This window comes from Podarcis cretensis (assembly GCF_951804945.1).
Source record: "Podarcis cretensis genome assembly, chromosome: 5".
NCBI lineage: Eukaryota > Metazoa > Chordata > Lepidosauria > Squamata > Lacertidae > Podarcis > Podarcis cretensis.
In genome coordinates this window covers 2,022,160-2,044,980 of record NC_137174.1, presented here as the reverse complement: position 1 = coordinate 2,044,980, position 22,821 = coordinate 2,022,160, and the positions used below count along the sequence as shown (strand labels likewise).

Here is a 22,821-nt window from a genome sequence, read left to right as displayed (position 1 = left end):
TTGCGGAACGGATTCTTTTCGTCTTGCGAGGCACCACTGTACCAGCTTAGCACCCATTTTAACATGTAGTAAATTACATGATACAGTTGTCACAGAAATTACAGGGGGGGGCCCACATCTTTAAAGTTGTTAAATGTTACAAATATCGTGCCTGAATGTATCCTTTCAACTTGACAGCTCAGGGAAGTTACCTACCTTTAAAAATACAGTCATACCTCGGGTTACAGCCGCTTCAGGTTGCATTTCTTTGGGTTGCAGACTGCCGAAACCCAGAAGTACCGGAACGCGTTACTTCTGGGTTTCAGCAATCACACATGCGCAGATGTGCTAAATCACGCTTTGTGCATGCGCAGAAGCACCAAATCAAACCCGCACAGACGTGGGTTGCAAACGCTGCGATCACGTTCGCAACCCAAGCATCTACTGTAATATAAAATCAACTCCTTTGCCAGTTTCCTCCATTCCAAAGCTATTTTGCTCTTGAAAAAACAACACCAGAAAGTTCCCAGAGGTCACAATTGCTGAGCTGATTGTTGGCCAAGGAAAGCCTAACCCCATCACCAGACCCCATCATCAGACTTGCCTTGGGATCCAGACATGCAAAGGAAGTTCTGTTGTACTTTGGGTGGTGGGACTTCAGAGGTGTTTGCCTGGGCTCATCTTATACCTGGGTCTTGCCCTGCCATGTCTGCTTATGCTAATCTTGTACCAAGGACTTGTCTGGACATGTTTGCCAAGGTTAAACTAGTGTAACCCTTTTGTGACATGTCAGTGATGTAAAGATCATGCTGTGCGAACTGTATTCTGGGATGCAGTGGGAAGTTTTAAAAGTCAATGTTGCCCCATCCTCGGGGTTCACTCGCTGCTGTTGAACCTGTTGTGCAACAGTAAAGGATCTAAGTCTGCTGTCTGCTGTTTTGCTCCAAATTGCTTGGCTGGAATTTCCTTCTTTTACTGACCACATAGACCCGTGGGCACTTGTACCCTGGCGAGCTAAGCTGTTGAGTAGTCTCTCAGTCCAGAATTTTCCCTAACACAGTGCTCACATGTAACAACTAAAAAGACATGTAGGGGACAATTGGAATCTCCCTCTGCAGTAAAAGTTTGCCCATCATGGGAGAAGAAAGACAGACCAGTTATGTAACCCACTTGCAAGCTCTCTGTTTATTCTTACTTAAGTAGATATGCGCCGAAACAAATGTAAGGTGGTGATAAAAGCTAAGAGGAATGTCTGTTGGACCACAGGAAATTTCCTGTGCAGGAAGAGATCTTTGGGACTTCCTGTGGAGGAGGAGTGCATTGTGGGTCTGTTGGCAGGAGCCTCTTTACCACAGCTGCAGTTAACTGGGTGGAGGAGAAGGCGGGAGGGAAGGATCATTATCAGATGTCTGCCATGATACAATCCAGAAATAGAATTTGAACTATGTGGTTGTGTTTTTTTATATATTTCCCTTCTCAGTGTTGCAGGGACAAGCATTCAATCAAAGTTGTGGTGAAAGTTGCTCATATGCAGGAAGTGAAAAACTGGCTCCTATCTGTAGCTGAATTCTTCTCTACGTGCGAAAGATCCAAAGGCTGGAAAGGTTTTACTTCTGCCACATTGTAGTCTGTCAAAGACTGCTTTTCAGGCAGCTTCATACTTCTGGCCCTCAAGAAATGAACTGGGGTATTCCTACTTTATCCATTCCTCAGTGGTTGTGCTGTCTTCCCCTTTGCACAGCAAGGCAAGGCACTTAAAAAAATATATCTGTGCGTATGGTTTCTAAATTATGTGCCAAAGAAATAATATTTTGCAACCTATATAAATTATACAAATGGTTTTGCTACTCAGGTGTGGTGTAGTGGTTAAGAGCAGTGGACTCGTAATCTGGTGAACCGGGTTTGATTCCCTGCCCCTCCACCTGCAGCTGCTGGGTGACCTTGGGCCAGTCACACTTCTCTGAAGTCTCTCAGCCCCACTCACCTCACAGGGTGTTTGTTGTGGGGGAGGAAGGGAAAGGAGAATGTTAGCCGCTTTGAGACTCCTGAAGGGGAGTGAAAGGCAGGATATCAAACCCAAACTCTTCAAATCCAAACTCAGGGGAGGAGCAAATAGGAGAATGCAGCCTTGGCCCCTGCATCTTTTATTTAGTAATTTCTCAGAGATTTTTCATGCATAAGGGCTAGAGTTGTTGTTGCCATTTGAATGAAAGGTGAGGTTCTCAGGGAACTCTGTTCTGTAACCAGACCATTCTGTGTCTGTTGTGCACTTCGGAAGAAGCTATAATTCCTGCAGGCTACTAAAGTGAGATGGGCACCACAACCCCAGAGTCGGTCACGACTAGACCTAATGGTCAGGGGTCCCTTTACCTTTACTATACAGTGGTGCCTCGCAAGACAAAAAGAATCCGTTCCGCGAGTCTCTTTGTCTAGCGGTTTTTTCGTCTTGCGAAGCAAGCCCATTGACAGCTTAGCGGATTAGCGCTATTAGCGGTTTAGCGGCTTTTAGCGGCTTTTAGCGGCTTATCAGCTTAGCGGATAAGCGGATAAGCGGCTTAGCGGCTTAGAAAAAGGGGGGGGGACCCGCAGGAACTCGCAAGACATTTTCGTCTTGCGAAGCAAGCCCACAGGAAATTCGTTTTGCGAAGCACCTCCAAAACGGAAAACTCTTTCGTCTAGCGAGTTTTCCGTCTTGCGAGGCATTCGTCTTGCGGGGCACCACTGTAGTCTACTTCCCCTATCTTACTGTTGGCAGAATAGGCACATGTGATTTACGCAGAGAGGAAGGTACACAGCAGTGACTTTGTTTGAGCCTTACAAACAAACATTGCAATCATGCTCTCCGCCCCCAGGCAGCAAAATGGAGCAGCAGGCAGAGATCATTTAGGAAGCGGGAAGTGTTGGCTTGGGACACCTATGGCGGGATGTGGGAAAGGGCTGCATGTGGTCCACGGATTTTAAATTTTTATTCTACAACATTTATATCATGCTTGATCGTAATAAAACCTATCAGTGGCTTACAAAATGATTAAAATAATTACATTATTAGTAAAAGATGGGTATTTTAGAAATGTTCAAAAGGTTATTAAGATCAATGCTGTAGTATCAATAAGGGATTAAAACACATATCAACACTCTGCATGTTTGGATAGGTTCCCCCCCCCCCCAAAAAATGTAAGTAGGCACTGAAAATAGTACAATGAAGGCACTTGCCTGATTTCAGTACACACAGAGTTCCCGTGTGCAGGTGCTGCCACAACTAACAGATCCATTTCTTACAAGCACCTGTGACAGTGTCGGTACCACAGATTGAAGCAGTCCAGTGAGCATAAGTAGAATAAGGCAACCCTGCAAGTTTGCACATGTACACCTTCATTACTGCCTTTGAACTTCCAGGGATAGAGTGGGCATTCTTTGAACTGGTTATGCCTTTTATAGATTTACTCTGCAATCCTGCACATTTGTACTTGGAGACAGAGCTGTAGCTGGGTGATCTTGCACCCCTGAACCATCCAGATTGCACCCCCTAGCCATGGACAAATTAGCTCTTCTTTCCGCCTGTCCTCCAACACCCCCCCCCCATTTCAATTCACCCTCTATTTAAAACCTTTTTAAAAATCTTTAATATTATTATTTATAGACATATGTATGGACATATTTTTTTGCTGATTTTGCGCCCCACTTCGCCCCCCCACCAGCTACGACCCTGCTTGGAGAAGAGAGCTACTGAGTTCAATGTGACTTACTTCCAAATAAGTGCGAAAACCTATACCCACTTACTTGGATGTAAGACCCATTAAGCTCAATGGGACTTACTTTTGAGTAAACATTTATATATGATTGTGTTATTTCTACCAGAAGGTAAAATATTAATTTACTATTTTTTATCAGTGCAGTGAGCTGCTTTGGGAATGTTTCTTTGCCCATTTGCGTAGGACAAACTGCACCTGCCCAACGGCCACTGAGTATCACTGCAGCACAAAGAATAAGTAGCTATCTGTTAATAATTCCAATTCCAGTTCAGTCTGGTGCGATACAGATACAGCTATAAATTGAGTCTATGTTTCCTAAGCTATCAAGACAACTGATGCTTCCCTTCATGCCTGCCTTACCTGTGCTGTCCCTGGAATAGTAAACGTTCATGTGACCAGGGTCTGATCCAATAAATTAAAACAATAATTCTTCATTTCCAAAACAATTTAATGCTGCCTCAGCCTCCTTACCAAAAGAACTTAAATGCTGTTTCAGCTTTTCACTTGCTGTTTTTGTTACACTGTGGAACTTGTTTGCCCGATAAGCACTTCCCCACAGGAAATTTCCTATGACGGAAAATGCTGGGGAAACTTCCTGTCAGAGAGGATGCTGGAGGGGACAGATAATAGAAGCATTCTAAACCTCAGCCCACAGCAACTAAGGAGGGGGTGGGGGTCAGAATTACTTGTGGGAGGAAAGAACAAAAACTAGCTAATCTAGACGAGCATATAACAAGAGTTGTTATGTTGGAAGCTAGATCTTCTGAATTCTCTTCCAGACGTGCTTTCTCTCTTTGGAAAATTGATTCCATTGCTGTATGGTTTCTCAGACATCCAGGCATTTGCAGCCTAAGAGATCCAAAGGCCAGAGCGCAACATCATATTACACCCAGTGGAAGAAGCTGTCTTGAGTCCATCTTAATTCAGCCAATGTAGTTCCAAATGTGAACAGCCTCCTGAGGCTTGCTATGGGTTGGTTGACACAGGAGCCCTAAACAAGATTCCACATGGTCAGAACCCTCTGGGTGGTTGTAGCAGCTGTTGGTTTCCACAGAGGACCCCATCCAGCCTTATTATTATTATTTTTAAATAATATTTTATTGCATTTTACACAAAAAAGAACAAAAAAGCAAATTTCCACAAACATTACAAAAGAAAAAGAAAACATAGACCAAAAAAAGAAGAAAAAAAGGAGATTTTAACATAAAAAAAACTCACTTTCCAATTATAACCTTCAAAACCTTATTTTCCTTACTTCCACCCGCCTCCCGATCTTGTATTCTATGTAATAATTAGTTCAGCAAGATCATTCTTTATTCATTTTGATTCTTAATCCCTCCCTTTGTGCTCTTATTTAACTCAGTCACTAGAACCCCTTCTTTTCCTTTTCAATGTCCTCAACATTCAAAGATTTTACAGTGTTTTTGTAGATAGACTTTAAACTTCTTCCAGTCCTCTTCCACCTGCTCTTTTCCTTGATCTCGAATTCTGCCGGTCATTTCAGCCAGTTCCGTATAGTCTATTACTTGCATCTGCCATTCTTCCAGGGTGGGTAGATCTTGCGTCTTCCAATGCTTTGCAATGAGTACTCTTGCTGCTGCTGTAGCGCACATAAAAAAGGTTCTGTCCTTCTTTGTCACCAATTGGCCGACCATGCCCAGAAGAAAGGCCTCTGGTTTCTTCAAGAAGGTATACTTAAATACCTTTTTCAGTTCATTATATATCATCTCCCAGAAAGCCTTAATCCTTGGGCACGTCCACCAAAGGTGAAAGAATGTCCCTTCAGTTTCTTTACATTTCCAACATTTATTATCGGGCAAATGGTAGATTTTTGCAAGTTTGACTGGGGTCATGTACCACCTATATATCATTTTCATAATATTCTCTCTTAAGGCATTACATGCCGTGAATTTCATACCGGTGGTCCACAACTGTTCCCAGTCAACAAACATAATATTATGACCAACATCTTGTGCCCATTTTATCATAGCCGATTTTACCGTTTCATCCTCAGTGTTCCACTTCAACAGCAGATTATACATTCTTGACAGTATCTTAGCATTGGGTTCTAACAATTCTGTTTCCAACTTTGATTTTTCCACCTGGAAACCGATTTTCCTGTCCAAATGATAGGCCTCTCTTACTTGAAAATAATGTAACCAGTCTCGCACCTTGTCCTTAAGTTTCTCATAACTCTGCAATTTCACTTTGTCTCCCTCCTGTTCCAAAATTTCCCAATATTTTGGCCAGTTAGATTCCATATTAAGCTTTTTCAGGGCCTTTGCTTCCATAGGTGAAAGCCACCTTGGGGTTTTATTTTCCAATAAATCTTTATATTTCATCCAGACATTAAACAATGCTTTCCTGACAATATGGTTTTTAAATGCTTTATAAACTATAGCCTTACCGTACCACAAATATGCATGCCACCCAAAAACATTATCATATCCTTCCAAGTCTAAAATGTCCGTGTCTTCAAGAAGTAGCCAATCCTTCAACCAGCAGAAAGCTGCTGCTTCATAATATAACTTAAGGTCCGGCAGGGCAAACCCCCCTCTTTCCTTTGCATCAGTAAGAATTTTATATTTTATTCTGGGCTTTTTGCCCTGCCAGACAAATCTAGAAATTTCTTTTTGCCACTTCTCGAAGCAGTCCATTTTGTCAATGATTTGTAACGTCTGAAACAAAAACAACATTCTTGGCAATACATTCATTTTGATAACAGCAATTCTACCCAGTAAGGAAAGCTTCAAATTTGTCCAAATTTCAAGATCTTTTTTCACTTCTGACCAACACTTCTCATAATTATCTTCAAATAGATTTACATTCTTCGAAGTCAAGTTCACCCCTAGGTATTTCACTTTTTTCACCAATGTTAAACCTGTTTCTTCCTGAAACCTTTCCTTCTCTGCTGTTGTTAAATTTTTCTCTAAAACCATAGAGTGCTTTGAACTTTTGAAAAGATTTTTCTGAACCTTCCAAGCAGATGATCTCTTGAAGAATCCAGTGTCTGGTGCAGGGAAATGAATTCACTTTTCTCTAATGAACCAAAAAGTGACTATGGGGATGAGTGGTTTTTCACAAACTGATAATATTACCAAAAGTTCTGAAGTCCACCTCCGAGGGCCTTCTGGTGGTTCCCTCCCTGTGAGCAGTGAGGTTGCAGGGAGCCAGGCAAAGGGCCTTCTCGGCAGTGGCACCCGCTCTGTGAAACACCCTCCCATCAGATGTCAAGGAGAGAAACAACTATCTGACTTTTAGATGACATCTGAAGGCAGCCCTGTTTAGGGAAGTTTTTAATGTCTGATGTTTTATTGTATTTTTAATATTTTGTTGGAAGCCACCCAGAGTGGCTGGGGAAACCCAGCCAGATGGGCGGGGTATAAATTGTTGTTGTTGTTGTTGTTGTTGTTGTTGTTGTTGTTGTTGTTATATTTTAAAAGTTTTAACATACATTATTATTTGCATTAGTCCACAAACAATCTCAGTATCTTTATGGGGGGGTTCTTCCAGCCCCTGGACTTCCCCCCACCCCTCTGCCTAGTTCCACTAATTATCTCTTCTATTTTCTGCATCTAAATACCTTTATCCAAACTATTAAATCTCCTTTTTAATATCCCTTGTCAAATTATATTGTTATATTCTGCTAACATTTTTTGATATTTGCAGTGCTCCTTCATATATTCTATAAAGTTAATCCATGCTTTTTTAAATTTATTGTCTGGGAAATTGTCTTCCCAGACAATTTCGCCATTTCGGGATAGTCCATCAGTTTCGATATCTGTTCTTCTTTCGATGGGGTTCTTTCTTCCTTCCATCCCTGGGCATACAACATTCTTGCTGCTGTTGTCACATACATAAATAGGACCTCTTTCTCCTTCGGTAATTCTTCTCCTATTATACCTAATAGAAAAGCCTCTGATTTTTTAACAAAAGTTATTTTAAACATTTTTTAAAATTCATTATAAATCATTTCCCAGAAGGCTTTTGCTAAATACCATTGGTACATCATTTTCATATAATTCTCTTTTAATGAACAGCAAGTAGCAAATCTTAAATCCACATTCCACAACTTTCCCCATGAATCAAGTTGGATATTATGACCCACATCTTTTGCCCAATGTATCATTAAAGATTTTACTTCTTCATCTTTTGTCTCTCATTCTAGCAACATTTTATATATTTTGACAGAACCTTTTTGTTATTTTCCAACAAGTTTTTTTTGTAATCTTGAGAGTTCTTTCCTTTATCCATTTTAAAAATGTCATTTAGCTGATGATATTGGAGCCAATCAGTTAACAAATGCCCTTATACAGTGGTACCTCTGGTTATGAACTTAATTCATTCCAGAGGTCCGTTCTTAATCTGAAACCATTCTTATCCTGAGGCGCACTTTTCTAATGGGGCCTCCCACTGCACGTGCACCTCCAGCACACGATTTCCGTTCTCATCCTGGGGCAAAGTTTGCAACCAGGAGCAACTATTTCCAGGTTAGCGGAGCTCGTAACCTGAAGCGTTCGTAACCAGAGGTGCCACTGTATTCTCATAGTTCTTCAGTTTCAACTGATTTCCCTTCTCCACCAATAATAATAATAAGATGATGATGTTGTTGTTGTTGTTGTTGTTGATGATGATGATGAAAACCCTACACTATCAAATTCACTACTGAAACACATTACTGTACATGACTTAAAATGCCTATCAGTTGACTGGTCAGCAGTGGCGGAGCATTCCCCGCTGGCACCCAGGACGGGGTGTGCTGTGGTGGCAGGGCTCACCACCAGAGCAACCCCCGCCAAATGCAGCTTAGAAGGACACAACAGCTCATGATGCGACAGGGCATCCTGAGGAATGCAACCCTCCCCCCAAAAAACTGCGCCCAGGGCAACAGGCCCCCACCCACCCACCCACTATACGTCTGCTGGTTAGATACTGTCAATTGACCACCAATTACTTGATCATGTCAGATTTCTGTGAAGAGCACCCTCGCACAAGTGTCTGACTTTTTCACATCTTATAGCAGTGGCAGGAAATAGAGGGCCCTTGTTCTCCAAGCCTGCAAGAAGCATAGTCACACATGCATACACGTTTAGGAAGCCTCCTGCTTTCTTTATTCTCAATTAAGTCACATGGCTCTCATCTATGAACAGAAACAAGTATGAAGCAGCAATTCTCGCTGTGGGCAACTGCAGCAGGCCTTAGACTCGTGGGCTGTCCCTGCCCTTCCCCTTCTCTAGTACAGCCATAAGGAGGCAATTGGAAGTTTTCACTTCCAATTTCACTTCCAACATGCTGCACATTGTGATTTTGTCTGAACCCTAAAAAGGTAAAGGTAAAGGACCCCTGACAGTTAAATCCAGTTGCAGATGACTCTGGGGTTGTGGCGCTCATCTCACATTAGAGGCTGAGGGAGCTGGTGTTTGTCCGCAGACAGTTTTTCCTGGTCATGTGGCCAGCAGGACTAAGCCTCTTCTGGTGCAACGAAACACCGAAACCAGAGCAGCGTACGGAAACACCACTTATCTTCCTGCTGGAGCAGTACCTATTTATCTACTTGCACTTTTTGGTGTGCTTTCAAACTGCTAGGTTGGCAGGAGCAGGGACCGAGCAACGGGAGCTCACCCCATCATGGGGATTCGAACCGCTGACCTTCTGATCGGTAAGCCCAAGAGGCTCAGTGGTTTAAACCACAGCGCCACCCGTGTCCCTATGTCTGAACCCTAAACTGTGCCTAATAAAATATAACCCATGGTTTGAAGTAGGCATTTCAGGTATGGACAAAATGGCAAGCTACGTTTCTTCCAAAAATGGAAGCTTTTCGCCATACCTTCATTAAAATTTGGTAGAGTTATTGGGGCCATAAAATTGCTTTTCAGGCTGAATGCTGCCTGCAGACCACAAGGTGACTCTGTTTTACTTTGACTAGTCCTTAAAACATTGAATCAAGGTCTGGGGAAAATGTTACTCACCTTTGCACTCCTAAGAAAAGGAAAGACATTTTCAGGTTCTAAGAAATACAGATATTCTGTAGTTTAATGCTGCTGTTCCTTTTTGTACTTTGTATGCGACATGTGCAATCTGTTAACATATGGGCTTGTATCCTGACCCTATGCCTTAGTTAGGGTTGCCGTATTTTGAAGAGCAAAAAAGAGGAAAAAAAATTCTGACTTCTACCACCCCTGCTGAAATTTCCCTTTCCACACATGCACATCCTGCTAAAGGTGCAGAAGCTCCTCTCTGCCTTCTCACCTGGTGATGCTGCTCCAGATCCCCTGGTCCTCTCGCATTCTCTATCCCTTAACAGAAGTCATTTCCTCCAGCTCCACATGCATTGCCCTCGAAGGCCCCACAGCCCCATTTCCAGTCCCCCAGCCTCCAGCCACCCTCCCCGGCACGCTCCTAGCCAGCCCTGAGGGACCCTCTCTGCGCACAACCCCTTGCTCTTAGCACCCAGCACAGATTGTTCCAAGCCTCTGCAGGCAGCCCTCATGCATCTCCCCGCACCGCTATGCAAGGACCTCTTCGCACTCCCGCCTGCATGTCCTCTCAGCCCTCCCGGCTGGCTGCCATCCCCTCAGTCACCGAATCTTAAAAATCCACCGGAATGAACTTTTAACAATGAAAAAGAGGACATATCCAGGAATATCCGGACGTATGGTAACCCTCCCTTAATGCACATAGTACATAACTTCCCCTGGTGCTAGATAGAACCGTTGTTTTCAAGGGGTAGTCAGTTTGTGTGGCAAAATGCACCTGTGGCCTCCTTCCCTCTCACCCATGGAGAATAGAGAGTTCATCTAGATGCACAACCATCCAAGTTCTTAGCTCTTAGCTCCTGAAGCTTCCAATGAATAAAAAACAGCCATTGCTAATTGGAGTGAAGGCAGTTGGAGGAAAGTACCGTATTTTTCGCCCTATAGGACACACTTTTCCCCCTCCAAAAATGAAGGGGAAATATGTGTGCATCCTATGGGGTGAATGCAGGCTTTCGCTGAAGCCTGGAGAGCAAGAGGGGTCGGTGCGCACCGACCCCTCTCGCTCTCCAGGCTTCAGGAAGCTATCTGCAAGCCGTGGGAGCTCTCCCATGCAAGTCGCGCAGCTCTCCCATGGCTAGCGGAGAGCTTGCCTGCACCCAGAAGCTTGGGGCGCGCTGAGCTCAGCACGCCCCAGGCTTCCGGCTTCGCGCAGCTCTCCGCTAGCCGTGGCTTGTGGATAGCAGCCTGTTCTGGGGGCTGGGGGCGGGGGAAGCTCGGTCTTCCCCCACCCCAGCCCCGCACCTGGGGGGAAATAATTTGTTTTTCTTCCCCCCCCCCAAAAAAAAACTAGGTGCGTCCTATGGGCGTCCTATTTTCATGTTGGGCTTTCATGGTAGAGAGCTGCGGGGATAGGATTCCATGCATCCCTAGATTTTTTCTAGTTTGTTTAGGTCTAATAATAATTTAGTGTAAACATCAGTGGCGTAGCGTGGGGGGTGCAGGGGGGGCTGGCCACACCGGGCGCAACATCTGGGGGTTAGGGTTAGGGGGCGCAAATCCACGGGTTAGGGGGTGCAAATTACTTGCCTTGCCCCGGGTGCTGACAACCCACGCTACGCCACTGGTAAACATTGTGGGCTGTAGTTCATGAAAAGCATACACTACAAGACTGTTGGCTTTGCTGCAGTAGCCTAATGAAATTTGTCACTATTTTGTCCTTGCTATTGTAGTATTTCCCCCGTAGGATCGTATATTACAGTATTGGGAACAGGTAGGTTTCTTAGCTGTAGATCCTGGCCCATTTAAAAAATTGCTTGATTTCAGAACAGGGAACGTATTTTCCCTTTGTTGAGCAATTTTAATGTGAGGAGGGGTTTAAGAGGGATAGGAATTTAGCTTCTGTCTTCCAGGCCACCCCACTCTCCTTTTCCTTAAATTGGTGACATGGTCAACTTTCATGAATCTGCAGGCGATCACTGCCCAGTGAACTAATTTAGAGTCCTGCTTGTACACCTGATAAGCAAATGCAAGCCGTGTGTTATGTCAGCAGGTCAGCAGGGTTGATGGAACATGGGATTTTCACTCTGGTTCCAGAAAGGGGCTGTCACTGCTTCCAGGAAGCAGCACTTGGCTCTGCTTCTGGAGAGCTGGAAGATTTATTTCCTCATAGCAAGGACTCTGAGTCTGAACATTCTTCTCAAGTGTTTTAATCAATACGCTTTTCTCGCATCTTATAAGTGCAGTCCATTTAAACAGAGGGGGGGGGGTTATTTATTGCTAGTTTCGTTGATTGTGACATTATCCAACATTGTGACTATGAGAAGCAATATGACTAAAATTTTAAGACATCAAAACAAGTAAAATGTCCAGTGGGAAAAGGGAAATTGATCCTAATCAGGAAGTTAAGCCACTTTAGTCCTAGAAATTGGAGAAAATAAAAACTGTAGAGGGAGGATGGTCAGCCTCAGAGATTTAATAGATAAAAAAATTAATTATAATAAAGACTGGCATAAGATTTAGTAGTGTTTTGGGAATGATAAGCACAACAAAGGCAGAACTTGATGAGTGAGAGGTGGAGCCTATAAAAATCTAATGGAATCTGGAGGGGATGGGAAACACTTGGAGAAACCTAGAGTAGAGCTAATGTAGAAACCTGGTAGCTTATTGCTAGAAACTAGTGGTCCAAGAATGGAGCCTAAAAAATATGGATTTTATCAGTTTTTCAGATCTCAGTATCTTATATAACCAGTTAATGAATTCCTTGTAGTTACATATAAACATTCAGAAATACACCAACAATCTGTGTGATTGTGTGATACATTCTGTGTGCCTGAAACCATAATTTTTCTGAATCCCTTCCAATGAAACTACTACTTTTTAATTTTAATTATTTTTAAGTTTCCTAGTCGTCGTGATGACTGGTAAAATTTGTGAAATGCAGCTTTGATGTTCAAGACCTGAAAGTTCTGAAACACAGAAGAACAATAGCAAAGCTTACATTTTACAGTATTTTGTTAGCAAGCCCTTACTGTAAAATGCATTCTCTTGATTGGGGGTTGACTCATAATTTTGAGCATCTGTGGCTGGCAAAACAGCCCCCTTTCCTTTATCCTGATCTTCTGTTCTGAAATGCCCCCTGCCCTTTCTTCCCGGCTTTAATTTCAAGGCTGGTATGTTTTTGCCAGGATTGCGTGGTTGGTTGGACAGAGTCTTGATGCTGTAATTAGAGATGGTTGCTCCCCCCCCCACCCCTTTTTATGATGTGCAGGACTTGCCTTCGGGTATTCTGGTTTCTTAGCTGCTTTCCATTCCCCTGCCCACTAGAAATGCAATCTACCCACCCCCTCACACAGAAGCGTTCCAGTTAAATCACTTTCTTCCTCCAGCACCACAGAGCAATTGTGTAGGGTGTGGTGTGGTGGGGAAGGAATCCTCCTGGGGGCACTGTTGGAATTCCTTATATTGTAACCACAAGCTTCACCTTGTAGCCATGAATGTTTAGCCTTCTCCCATTCCACCTGTGGCCATGCCCTACTTTAAAAATAAGAAGATATGAAGTGACAAGGAAAAGTACAGAGCATGTACAGAGCGACCTCCACCCCCATTAGCACCTTCCTTCCAAGGAAGACACTGACAGCATCCTCAGCACACAGCCCAATTTAAAAACAAAACAAAATTATCATCTAAAATCAACAGAAAAAGCCAGAGTTGAGTGCGGAGTTTAGCACTGATGTGATCTAGAAGTAAAGCAGCAAGCTGAAGAGAGTCAGAAAAACATTTGAGAGCAATGTTTGATTTCTGTTTGAATCCAAGCTATGGGAGAAGCAAGGCCTTTTCGGGGTGTTAATGCTGCAAAGCCCTCCATTGTAGATTCAGGTTGTATATATGTGTAAATAAATCATGCTTGTACTGAACCTCTCTCTCTCTATATATATATTGCTGCAAACAGAATCAGTTCAGAAAAGACAAGACAGCAGAAGGGACAGGTGTTAAAATAATGTTTTGAGATTTAAGATCTAAAGATGTAACAATGGTATACACTGCAGTTAGAAATCCTATGGCACCTGGTGCATTACAGTTGCTGCAGCAGGCAAGAAAAACCACTAGGTAGTCCACAAGAGCCTTAGCACTTGTCCAGTGGTCCATGGGAGGAGAAGGTTGGAGATCATGGCCCTGAATAAGCACAGAGAAATTCACAAATTTTTTTGGTAAGTCACAGAAACTATCAAGAGAAGGCATTAAAGATTTTATGCCATGGGTTCATTTACCAGAAGTAAACATTAACAAGAAACAGGACATAAATATAGAACAGGTAAGAAAAGCTGTAAAACATTCTAAGAGTGGAAAATCTCCAGGTCCAGATAGATTCATAGCAGAATATATATTAAAAAAATACTGACAATATAGAAACACCATAAGTGGAGGCTTTAAACTAAATTTAAGCTGGAAATCTGCCCCTAAAATGGAAAATAAGAATCATATCTGTATTATATTAAAAGGGGAGAATAATGAAGATTTAGTGTGCCCTATTGAATTTTGATTGTAAAATTTTAACCTCCATAGGGTAACAGAAAAATGTGTGCATAAAGATCAAACAGGTTTTATTAAGTGATGAGCTATAATAATGAGTTTAAGAAGGGTATTAAATATTATGCAATCTCTTGGTTTCTGGATGAAGAATAAGCTCATGACAGGTTCAAGTGGGGGGTTATGAAGGATTATTTTTTTTTGGAAAGGATTGTATTTCCAACAAATTTCTGTAAGCTGAAAGATTGAAATATTTTTGGCAGAAGGTAACTGAAACTATCAACAGAACTGTACGGAACAACCTTACATTTACAGAGCAAAATATTCTCTTGAATTGTATACCCAGCACATGGAACCTTACAAAAGGACAACACGAGTGGACTCTCCCTGCCCTTAGCTAAAGCAAAAAGACTGATACTGATGATTTGGAAAAATAAAAATGCAGCTCCCTTCTACAATTGGATTGGGGACTTGCACAAATTTGCAACATATGAACAACTTGCATAGAAACACAGACTTGCCATGGACAAATTCAATGATATTTGGAATCCATTCTTACAAATACTGTAATAGGTGAAGATCTGGTGAAGTACAATAGCAACCTTGTAAAATACAGTGGTACCTCAGGTTACAGACGCTTCAGGTTACAGACTCCGCTAACCCAGAAATAGTATCTCGGGTTAAGAACTTTGCTTCAGAATGAGAACAGAAATCGTGCTCTGGCAGTGTGGTGGCAGCGGGAGGTCCCATTAGCTAAAGTGGTGCTTCAGGTTAAGAACAGTTTCAGGTTAAGAACAGATCTCCGGAACGAATTAAGTACTTAACCTGAGGTATCAGGTACAGTTTTGGGTTTTTCCCTCTCCCCCCCTTTGTTTTCCCTTGTACATCGGTTCTGTTTCTCCTTTTCTTTTTCTTTCTTTTATTTACATCTCACCATATTTAGTGCACATATAATTATGTATTTTTTTACCTCCCGGCCTTGGCTGGGGGGGGGAGGGGGTATAAATAAAAATTATTATTATTATTATTATTATTATTATTATTATTATTATTATTACCTTTCAATGAAGGTGTGTGTGTGTATGTATATATATATATATATATATATATATATTTCTGTAAGCTGATAGATATAGAAATATGGTTGGGGTGAGATTTAATGACTTAGGTTTCCCAATGTGATATCCTAGTAGAGTGGTAAGACAAGGTTGTCTGCTGTCAGAGGCATCTCTAGTGCAATTGATGAGACAAAGTAAGACAATAGAAGGCATAAGAATAGCAGAAACAGAACATAAAATCAGCTTTCACTGTGATGATACAGGAGTTTTCTTATTTCACTACACAGAATCAGCCAAAATAAATTGGGAAAATGAAACAGGAGTATAAGTGGCTGGATTAAAAATCATTATAACAAAATATGAATTATTACCAGCAAATGTATATTATGATGAGATTGAATATGAGAGTCGCATAAAAGAATTTAGCTGGTGTAGTAGAGTAAAATATCCGGGTCTCAAAATCACAGATTAACTAACAGAACTATTCAAAGATAATTAGCTCCCGGCTAGATCCGGCACAACAGATCCAACAAGATTAGAATTCTGGAAAAATGGGGGTGGGGTGGGGAATAAGCCTAATTAAGACAAATGTTTTAACAAGAATAACGTGTTTTCTGCATAACATTCCCATGTTTTTACACCACAAATGGTAAAGGAATGGCATAGAAAATAATATCAATTTTTATGTGGCTAGGGAAAAAGGTAAGCGTATCAAAGGTTATAGTGAGAGGGAATCACTGGAAGGGAGGACTGTGGAGTCCTGATTTTGAATTTTATTTTGAAGCAGATATTTTAAATGTATTATGGATGGTCAAAAGAATCAGAATGAAATAATATAGGGGATGGAGTTATATAGTAAACATTGGACTTAAAACATGGGATAAACACAGAGCATATCTCACTTCCAACATATCTGATATACTCAGTGCTTTTTTCTAAAAATGTCTAGGGGTACTCTCATATTCCTACTCATATTGAAATGTTGCCCCACAATGAGGCCAAACTTAGATTCACAAACTGCTTAGGGGTATGCGTATCCCTGCGTCCCCCCCAGAAAAAAAGCACTGGATGTACTCTATGTTTATCCCATACTGTAATTCCAGTACTTACTACGGTTTTCCATAGTGTTTCGATTTTTCATTCATGATTTAAAAGCTTTAGGAGTCCCCATGGATTCCTGGGGCAAGAGTGTTACTGCACTGGTGTCCTGCTTGTGGCGCTCCCCACTGTGGGAAACCGAATGCTGGACTAGGGACGCCTTCAATCTGATGCTGCAGGTCTTTTCTTATTTTCTCCTGGGCCATTGTTGGTGGAAGGGAAGCTTTCTTCTTTTCTTGAAAAGATATTTTCTGTACCATCATAGAAGGCACAAAATGTGATACAGATACCCAGGTTAGGGATACGCAGTGCTTTTTTCCCTATATATATATATATATAAAAGGTTTAGGGGTGCTCTCATTTTGACTCAAGAAAATCACCATTTTATAGTTCAAATTGGGAAAAATAAATACAGTAAATGGACAAAAGTACAAAGATTTACAAAAGGTTTAGGGGTATGCGTCCCTCCGGAAAAATGGGGGGATATGGGGGTATGTATAACCCCATAACTTGATGCTCAGCAAATAGTGAAATCCCTGTGTCAGATTCTCCCTGGTATTTTGTGGAATATTTTTGTTTTGGTTTCAGTTTTTCAGTGTATGATTATTCAATCATTTCTGTAGGCTTGCAGCCCATTTACTGGAGCAGAGATGATGTAGCCCATTGGCTGAAGTGGGCTGAAAAGGAGTTCTCATTAAGACCCATTGACAGCAACACTTTTGAGATGAATGGCAAAGCGCTCTTGCTTTTAACCAAAGAGGATTTTCGATACAGGTCTCCACATTCGGGTGAGTACTAAGAAAAAAGGAAGGAGATGCATAATGTGGCCTCCTTCATATGTAGTGCTAAGCGAAAGTATGGGTAAGCATGAACGAGAAAGCATGTGGGTATTCTTAACACAAATCACAGCTGCTTTGTTCCTGCTCTGGACTTGCTAATGTTGTGGCACCCAGAACTAAGCCATGGTTTGACTTTGCTATAGCCAAGCCTTGGTTTAGTGCTTGTGGTTTGTCTAGAGTGAGATTTGAACTTATTGCTAAACCGAAACAGGACTTAGGTATGGAGAGCACAACAGCAGCATGGCAGGAGTGAAGCCCCTGTGCATTCTGCTGTGAGTACCCGCGCACTAGGTCATTCACGCTTAGCCAGGATTTGGCCTACCAAATTGCGTAGGACTGGTACACAAAAGCCCTCTTTGGGTATTTGTTTTGTGTCTCTTGGGACATAGCAACCACACCACTGGGAATAAGGGCAAGGGGGCTGAAGTAAATTCTGAGAGCAGTGGGAAGCAATGGGGCCTGCAATCAGTCTTGAAGTCCTGGGCAGGTTTGTGCAGGTGAAGGTGGTCCCAGGCTGTTGAAGGGCTCTAGCCTTCTCACAGATGAGAGCTGCATTTCAAAAGCTAGATGTCATGAAAAGATGTTCTTCTGTCTAATGCAGAGATGGCAATGGGGAGGGGGGCATTGAGCGTGACGTCAGGCCATTGGGAGGAGCCAGGGGGCAGAGCCAGAGGTGGCCGCAGTGTGGCTTCAGTGGCTGGTGACTCCTGCTCCTGCTGCTTCCGCTGTCATTGGCAGGGGGCCGCTTTGACCATCTCCTTCCTTCCATGGCAGGGGGAGGAGGAGAAGGATTTGGCCCCTGAAGTGGTGCTGTGCTCAGCTCTGCATTTGGCCTCCTCCACTCCCTTTGAATGTTGGGGGGGCAGCCCCTCCCAAAATAATCAGGGGAGGTCAAAAGAGCTTGACTCCTAGGAGATAGCATCCTTGCTCTAATGTAATAGTTTTCTATGGTGCAGAATTTTTTTTTTTGTATGGGGAAACATTTTATCCTGTGTAGTTGCAGTCCAAAGTGGCCCAAACATAGGGTAACCATATATCTTTCATTCACTTGCATGGTCTGTTTGTCTTTTAGGTGATGTGCTATACGAGCTTCTTCAGCATATCTTGAAGCAAAGGAATTCTCATGTGCTGTTTTCACCTTTCTTCCATCCTGGGAACTCTATCCATGCTCAGCCAGATATCATGTTACATCAAAACCATGATGAAGGTAGCAACAACTATCTCTTTCTTTCTTTCTTTCTTTCTTTCTTTCTTTCTTTCTTTCTTTCCAACCATTTTTATCTGTGGGCTTTGTGTGGAATGAAATAGGATACATGGGGGGATACTTGGCAAACCCTTATATTATGACCATGGTTGTGGCTACACATTTAGAGCACTCCTTTAAAAATGAACTCAGAATTGCTCCATACAGTTAGAAAATATGTTACTAAGGAAACCAAAGAAGGCCGGAGTTTGAAGTAACAACGGTAAACTTTATTTTATTTTTGTCATAATATGCAAAGAAGGCTTACAGCCAGATCCTGAGTCTAACTCTGTAGAGCTAAACACTCTTTTGACAACAGAGTAGACCTATTTGCTTCACTTACACAATGTGAAATGGCAGGCTGGTACACCTGCATCAAACACAAGTGTGTATGTGGCAACCACTACATAATGTGTGAATTGGCCTTTTATCATGGGTGTCCGCTGTGCTTCAGTTTCCTTTCACATGAAGTTTCTATTTAAAGAAAGCAAAACCACTTCCGGAGGCGGCGCGAACGGCAATGGCTGCCCTTTCCTAGTCGGGGAAGGGAAGCTCCGCCGAAAAAGGGTCTCCCGCTGCGGCGAAGCGGGGACCCATTCTGGAAAACCACAGGCAGCAGAAGCCTGTGGTCTTGGGGTCCGGCGGGCGCCAGGAGCAGCCCCCAAAACGTTGAAGGAACCCCGTAAGGGGCTCCGGATCGCGGAGGGGGTTGCGGCGCTGAGGATCGTTCCGCAATCGGCGGAGTGAAGCCGCGTTGCTGCTGCCGGTGAGCGCTGTCCTTTCTTCCTAAACTACAGATTCGGAAAACAACAACCCGTGAGTAAACGGACTCTAAAAGTTTCGGGACTTTAAGTACTTAATTTGGCTGAAAGCGGAGTGACGAAAAATAGGAAGTCCGTCTTCCGCTGTCATTGGAGCATTAAGCAAAGAGCCGGAGGAGTGAAGGCAAAGAGTGAACTTTTAATCTAACTGATCTGGACATCCGTGGAAATTATTTTTAAGCTGAATAAGGACTTTAAGCAATTGATTATATGACTTTTATGTGGACTTTGATACCTTTCTTCTATTTGGATTATAATTAAAATAAGAATCCCAGGTGCTGGAACTGCCTGAGTAACTGAGTAGCCAGCTTGCAGGACTGGATACTTTTGAACTTAAACTTTGAAATAATCTGAGGGAGTTTGAACTGGTTACTTTGAAGCATCTTTTGGATTACCAGCAAGCACTGTCTGAAACACTGTGACTTTTTAAACACTAACTCTGCTAAAAATTACCTTATTGAAGGCTCTCGGACATTAAATGGGATTATAATAGTTTTAATGAAATTGTCTTCTTCCCTAAAGACATTTTAAGTTCCCCCTAGAGGATTTGGGATTAATAGCAGTGACATTGTTTTACTTTCCCTTTCCCGGCCTCCTGTTTGACTATTACCATCTGGGCCGCTGCTTTTCTCATGAGAACAACTCAGCTTGACCTTGAATTTTAGATAACTCTGGAATGAGTGGCGCAAGAAGAAAGGGACCGAGAACCAGACAAACAACTCTAACCGCAGTCTCCCAGGCACGCAGATCATCTGTGCCTACTGTGCTTACTTTGCCTACTCTGACTTCTGAGAAAGAAGCTGCTTTTCTGCCAAGGGCAGAAACTGAGGAATTTCAATTGGAAGAGATGGCCTCAGGAGAAATTAGTTCTACTTTAGAGAAAATTCTTGAAAAACTGGAATCTTTGGATAAAAAAGTGGAATCTTTGGATAAAAAAGCTGATCAGCAAACAGCTAAAATTGAACAAAATACTGAATGTTTAAATAGACTAACTGGACAAGTTGCACAAAATGTGCAAGCAATTGGAGAACTGAAGGAGACTGCAGGTGAAAATCGGAAATTGGCTGAAGATACCAGCCAAAGATTGGGAAATTTAGAGAAAGAGGTAAGACCACTCAGCAAACAAGTAGGTGAACATCAGACCTATCTTTCTATGATAGAACTACAGAATAGACAGACTAATTTAAGGATAAGGTCGATACCAGAGGTGGAAGAAGGCAACTTAGCTGAGTTCTTGACTAAAGAATTTTCCAAGTTTTGGAACCTAGAGGAAAAAGACTTCAAAATTACATCAGCCTTCAGACTTGGAAGACTTATAAAGAGAGAGAAGCCCAGAGATTGCTTAATAATACTGAGATCAAAGGAGGAAAGGGACAAGATTTTGGGCTTACATTACGGAAAGTCACTGGACATTCTGGACAAAAGAATTGAAATTTTTAAGGATATTCCTAAACAACTTTTGGACCTTAGATCTGATTATTTGGAACTAACAAGACTGTTAAGGAGCAACACAATTATCTTCAGGTGGGACTTTCCTCAAGGATTATCTTTTACTTTTAGAGGGAAGAAGATTAAAATTAGATCATTGGAAGATAGAGACAAATTCCTGACTGCGTACGGAGAGGACCTTCAAAAAGGACTGGAATTACCCTCGGGGCCTGTAGTACCAGAGGTGCCTGCACCCTCGGATTCTGAAGATCTAGCGAACAAGGTACTACCCCTAGAAAAATAACCAGACTTATCCAGGATGTCTCTGCAACTTTTGAGCTGGAACATAAATGGCTGTAACATTCCGGAAAAAAGAAGGAAAATTTTTCATATATTGAAAAAGGAACAATTGGACATTATTTGCTTACAAGAAACACATGTGACTAGGCTCCACCGGAAAGTATTAATAAATAAAAGACTTGGTCAGGAATTTATATCTTCAGACAAAGTAAAGAAGAGAGGCGTGGTGATATATGCAAAAGAGAGCCTGTCACCTAAATTCTTATTTAAAGATGAATATGGAAGAATTTTGGCAATCGAAATACAACATCAAGGAGAAAAGATTCTGATATTAGGAATTTATGCACCAAATGAAGGGAAGTCGGAATTTTTCAAGAAGTTGCATGAGACTATGCTGGAACATCTGGATTATGACAACATCATCATGATGGGAGACATGAACGGGGTCGTATCAACAAACATGGATAAGTCACAAAGCCAGAATGTCACTAAAGATGGCAGACTACCAAAGACCTTTTTTGAACTGACTGACAATATGGACTGGATTGACATTTGGAGAACAAAGAATCCCTTGGGAAAAGAAGGAACATTCTTCTCTGAAGCTCAGCTGACTTGGACAAGAATCGACCAAATATGGATAACTAGAGGTCTGGCACCGAAGGTCAGAAAGGTGGAAATCTGCCCAAAAACCTGCTCCGACCATAATGCACTGAAAATGGATATGATACTATTACCAACTGGTTCCTTTAGATGGAAGATGAATGACAATTTGTTCAGAGATCAGGAGATTACTAAGAAGGCCCAGAAAGCATTGAAGGATTATTTTGAGATAAATATGAACACTGCAGTGGAAAAAAGAGTTATTTGGGATGCAAGTAAAGCTGTGATGAGGGGGTTCTTGATACAACAGAATGCGGCAAGGAAGAGGATACAAAATGACAGAAAAGATAAGATTTTGGAGAAAATAAAAGAATTGGAGAAGAAGTTAAGATCAAACCCGAAGTCCCTGCCGATCTTGAGAGAAATCAAACTCTATCAAGCACAGTATTCTAAACTGATAAATCAGGAAATAGAGTGGAAGATTAAATTAATGAAACAAAAAACTTTTGAATCGGCAAACAAATGTGGGAAACTGCTAGCTTGGCAGTTGAAGAAGAGACAAAAATTGAATACAGTTACAAATTTGGAAATTGAAGGAAGAAACATTCAGAACCCCACGGAGATTAGAAAGTGTTTCCAAAAATATTTTAAAAAATTATATACTCAAGGGCCGCAGAATGAGGACGAGATAAAACAATTTGTGGAGAAAAATGGACTTAAAAGGCTGTCACAAGAAAATAGATCTCTCCTGAACAGTAAAATAACATGTCAAGAAATTGAACAAGCCATTCAAAACATGAAACCGGGCAAGTCTCCAGGGCCAGACGGGCTAACCTCCAAGTATTATAAGATATTAAAAGACCATTTGATTCAACCACTGATGGAGGTTAGCAATGAAATTATGGAGGGGAGGAGGGCGCCGGAATCGTGGAAGGAAGCTTTTATCACATTGATACCAAAATCGGAAGCTGAAAAGACGCAACTTAAGAACTACCGTCCCATCTCCCTTTTAAATGTGGATTACAAAATTTTTGCAAATGTTTTGGCAAGTAGATTTAAAAAAGTTCTAAATGAAGTAACTCATAAAGACCAGGCAGGCTTTCTCCCAGGTAGACACATGTTTGCTAATACAAGGAACATTATTGACATTTTGGAACTTTTGCAAACTGATATAAATACAAAAGCAGTGTTAATCTTTATA

General features: G+C 41.9%; 1 protein-coding gene across 2 annotated transcripts in view; it reads left to right on the top strand.

The window, feature by feature from the left end:
* The window catches only part of ETV6 (ETS variant transcription factor 6), a 169,882-nt gene that overhangs the window by 108,671 nt on the left and 38,390 nt on the right, over nt 1–22,821 (top strand). For both annotated transcript variants that reach the window (XM_079975337.1, XM_079975336.1), the window contains exons 3-4: nt 17,013–17,177; nt 18,301–18,435. In XM_079975337.1, the coding sequence (XP_079831463.1) occupies nt 17,013–17,177; nt 18,301–18,435 (300 nt within the window). The remainder of the gene's footprint in view (nt 1–17,012; nt 17,178–18,300; nt 18,436–22,821) is intronic.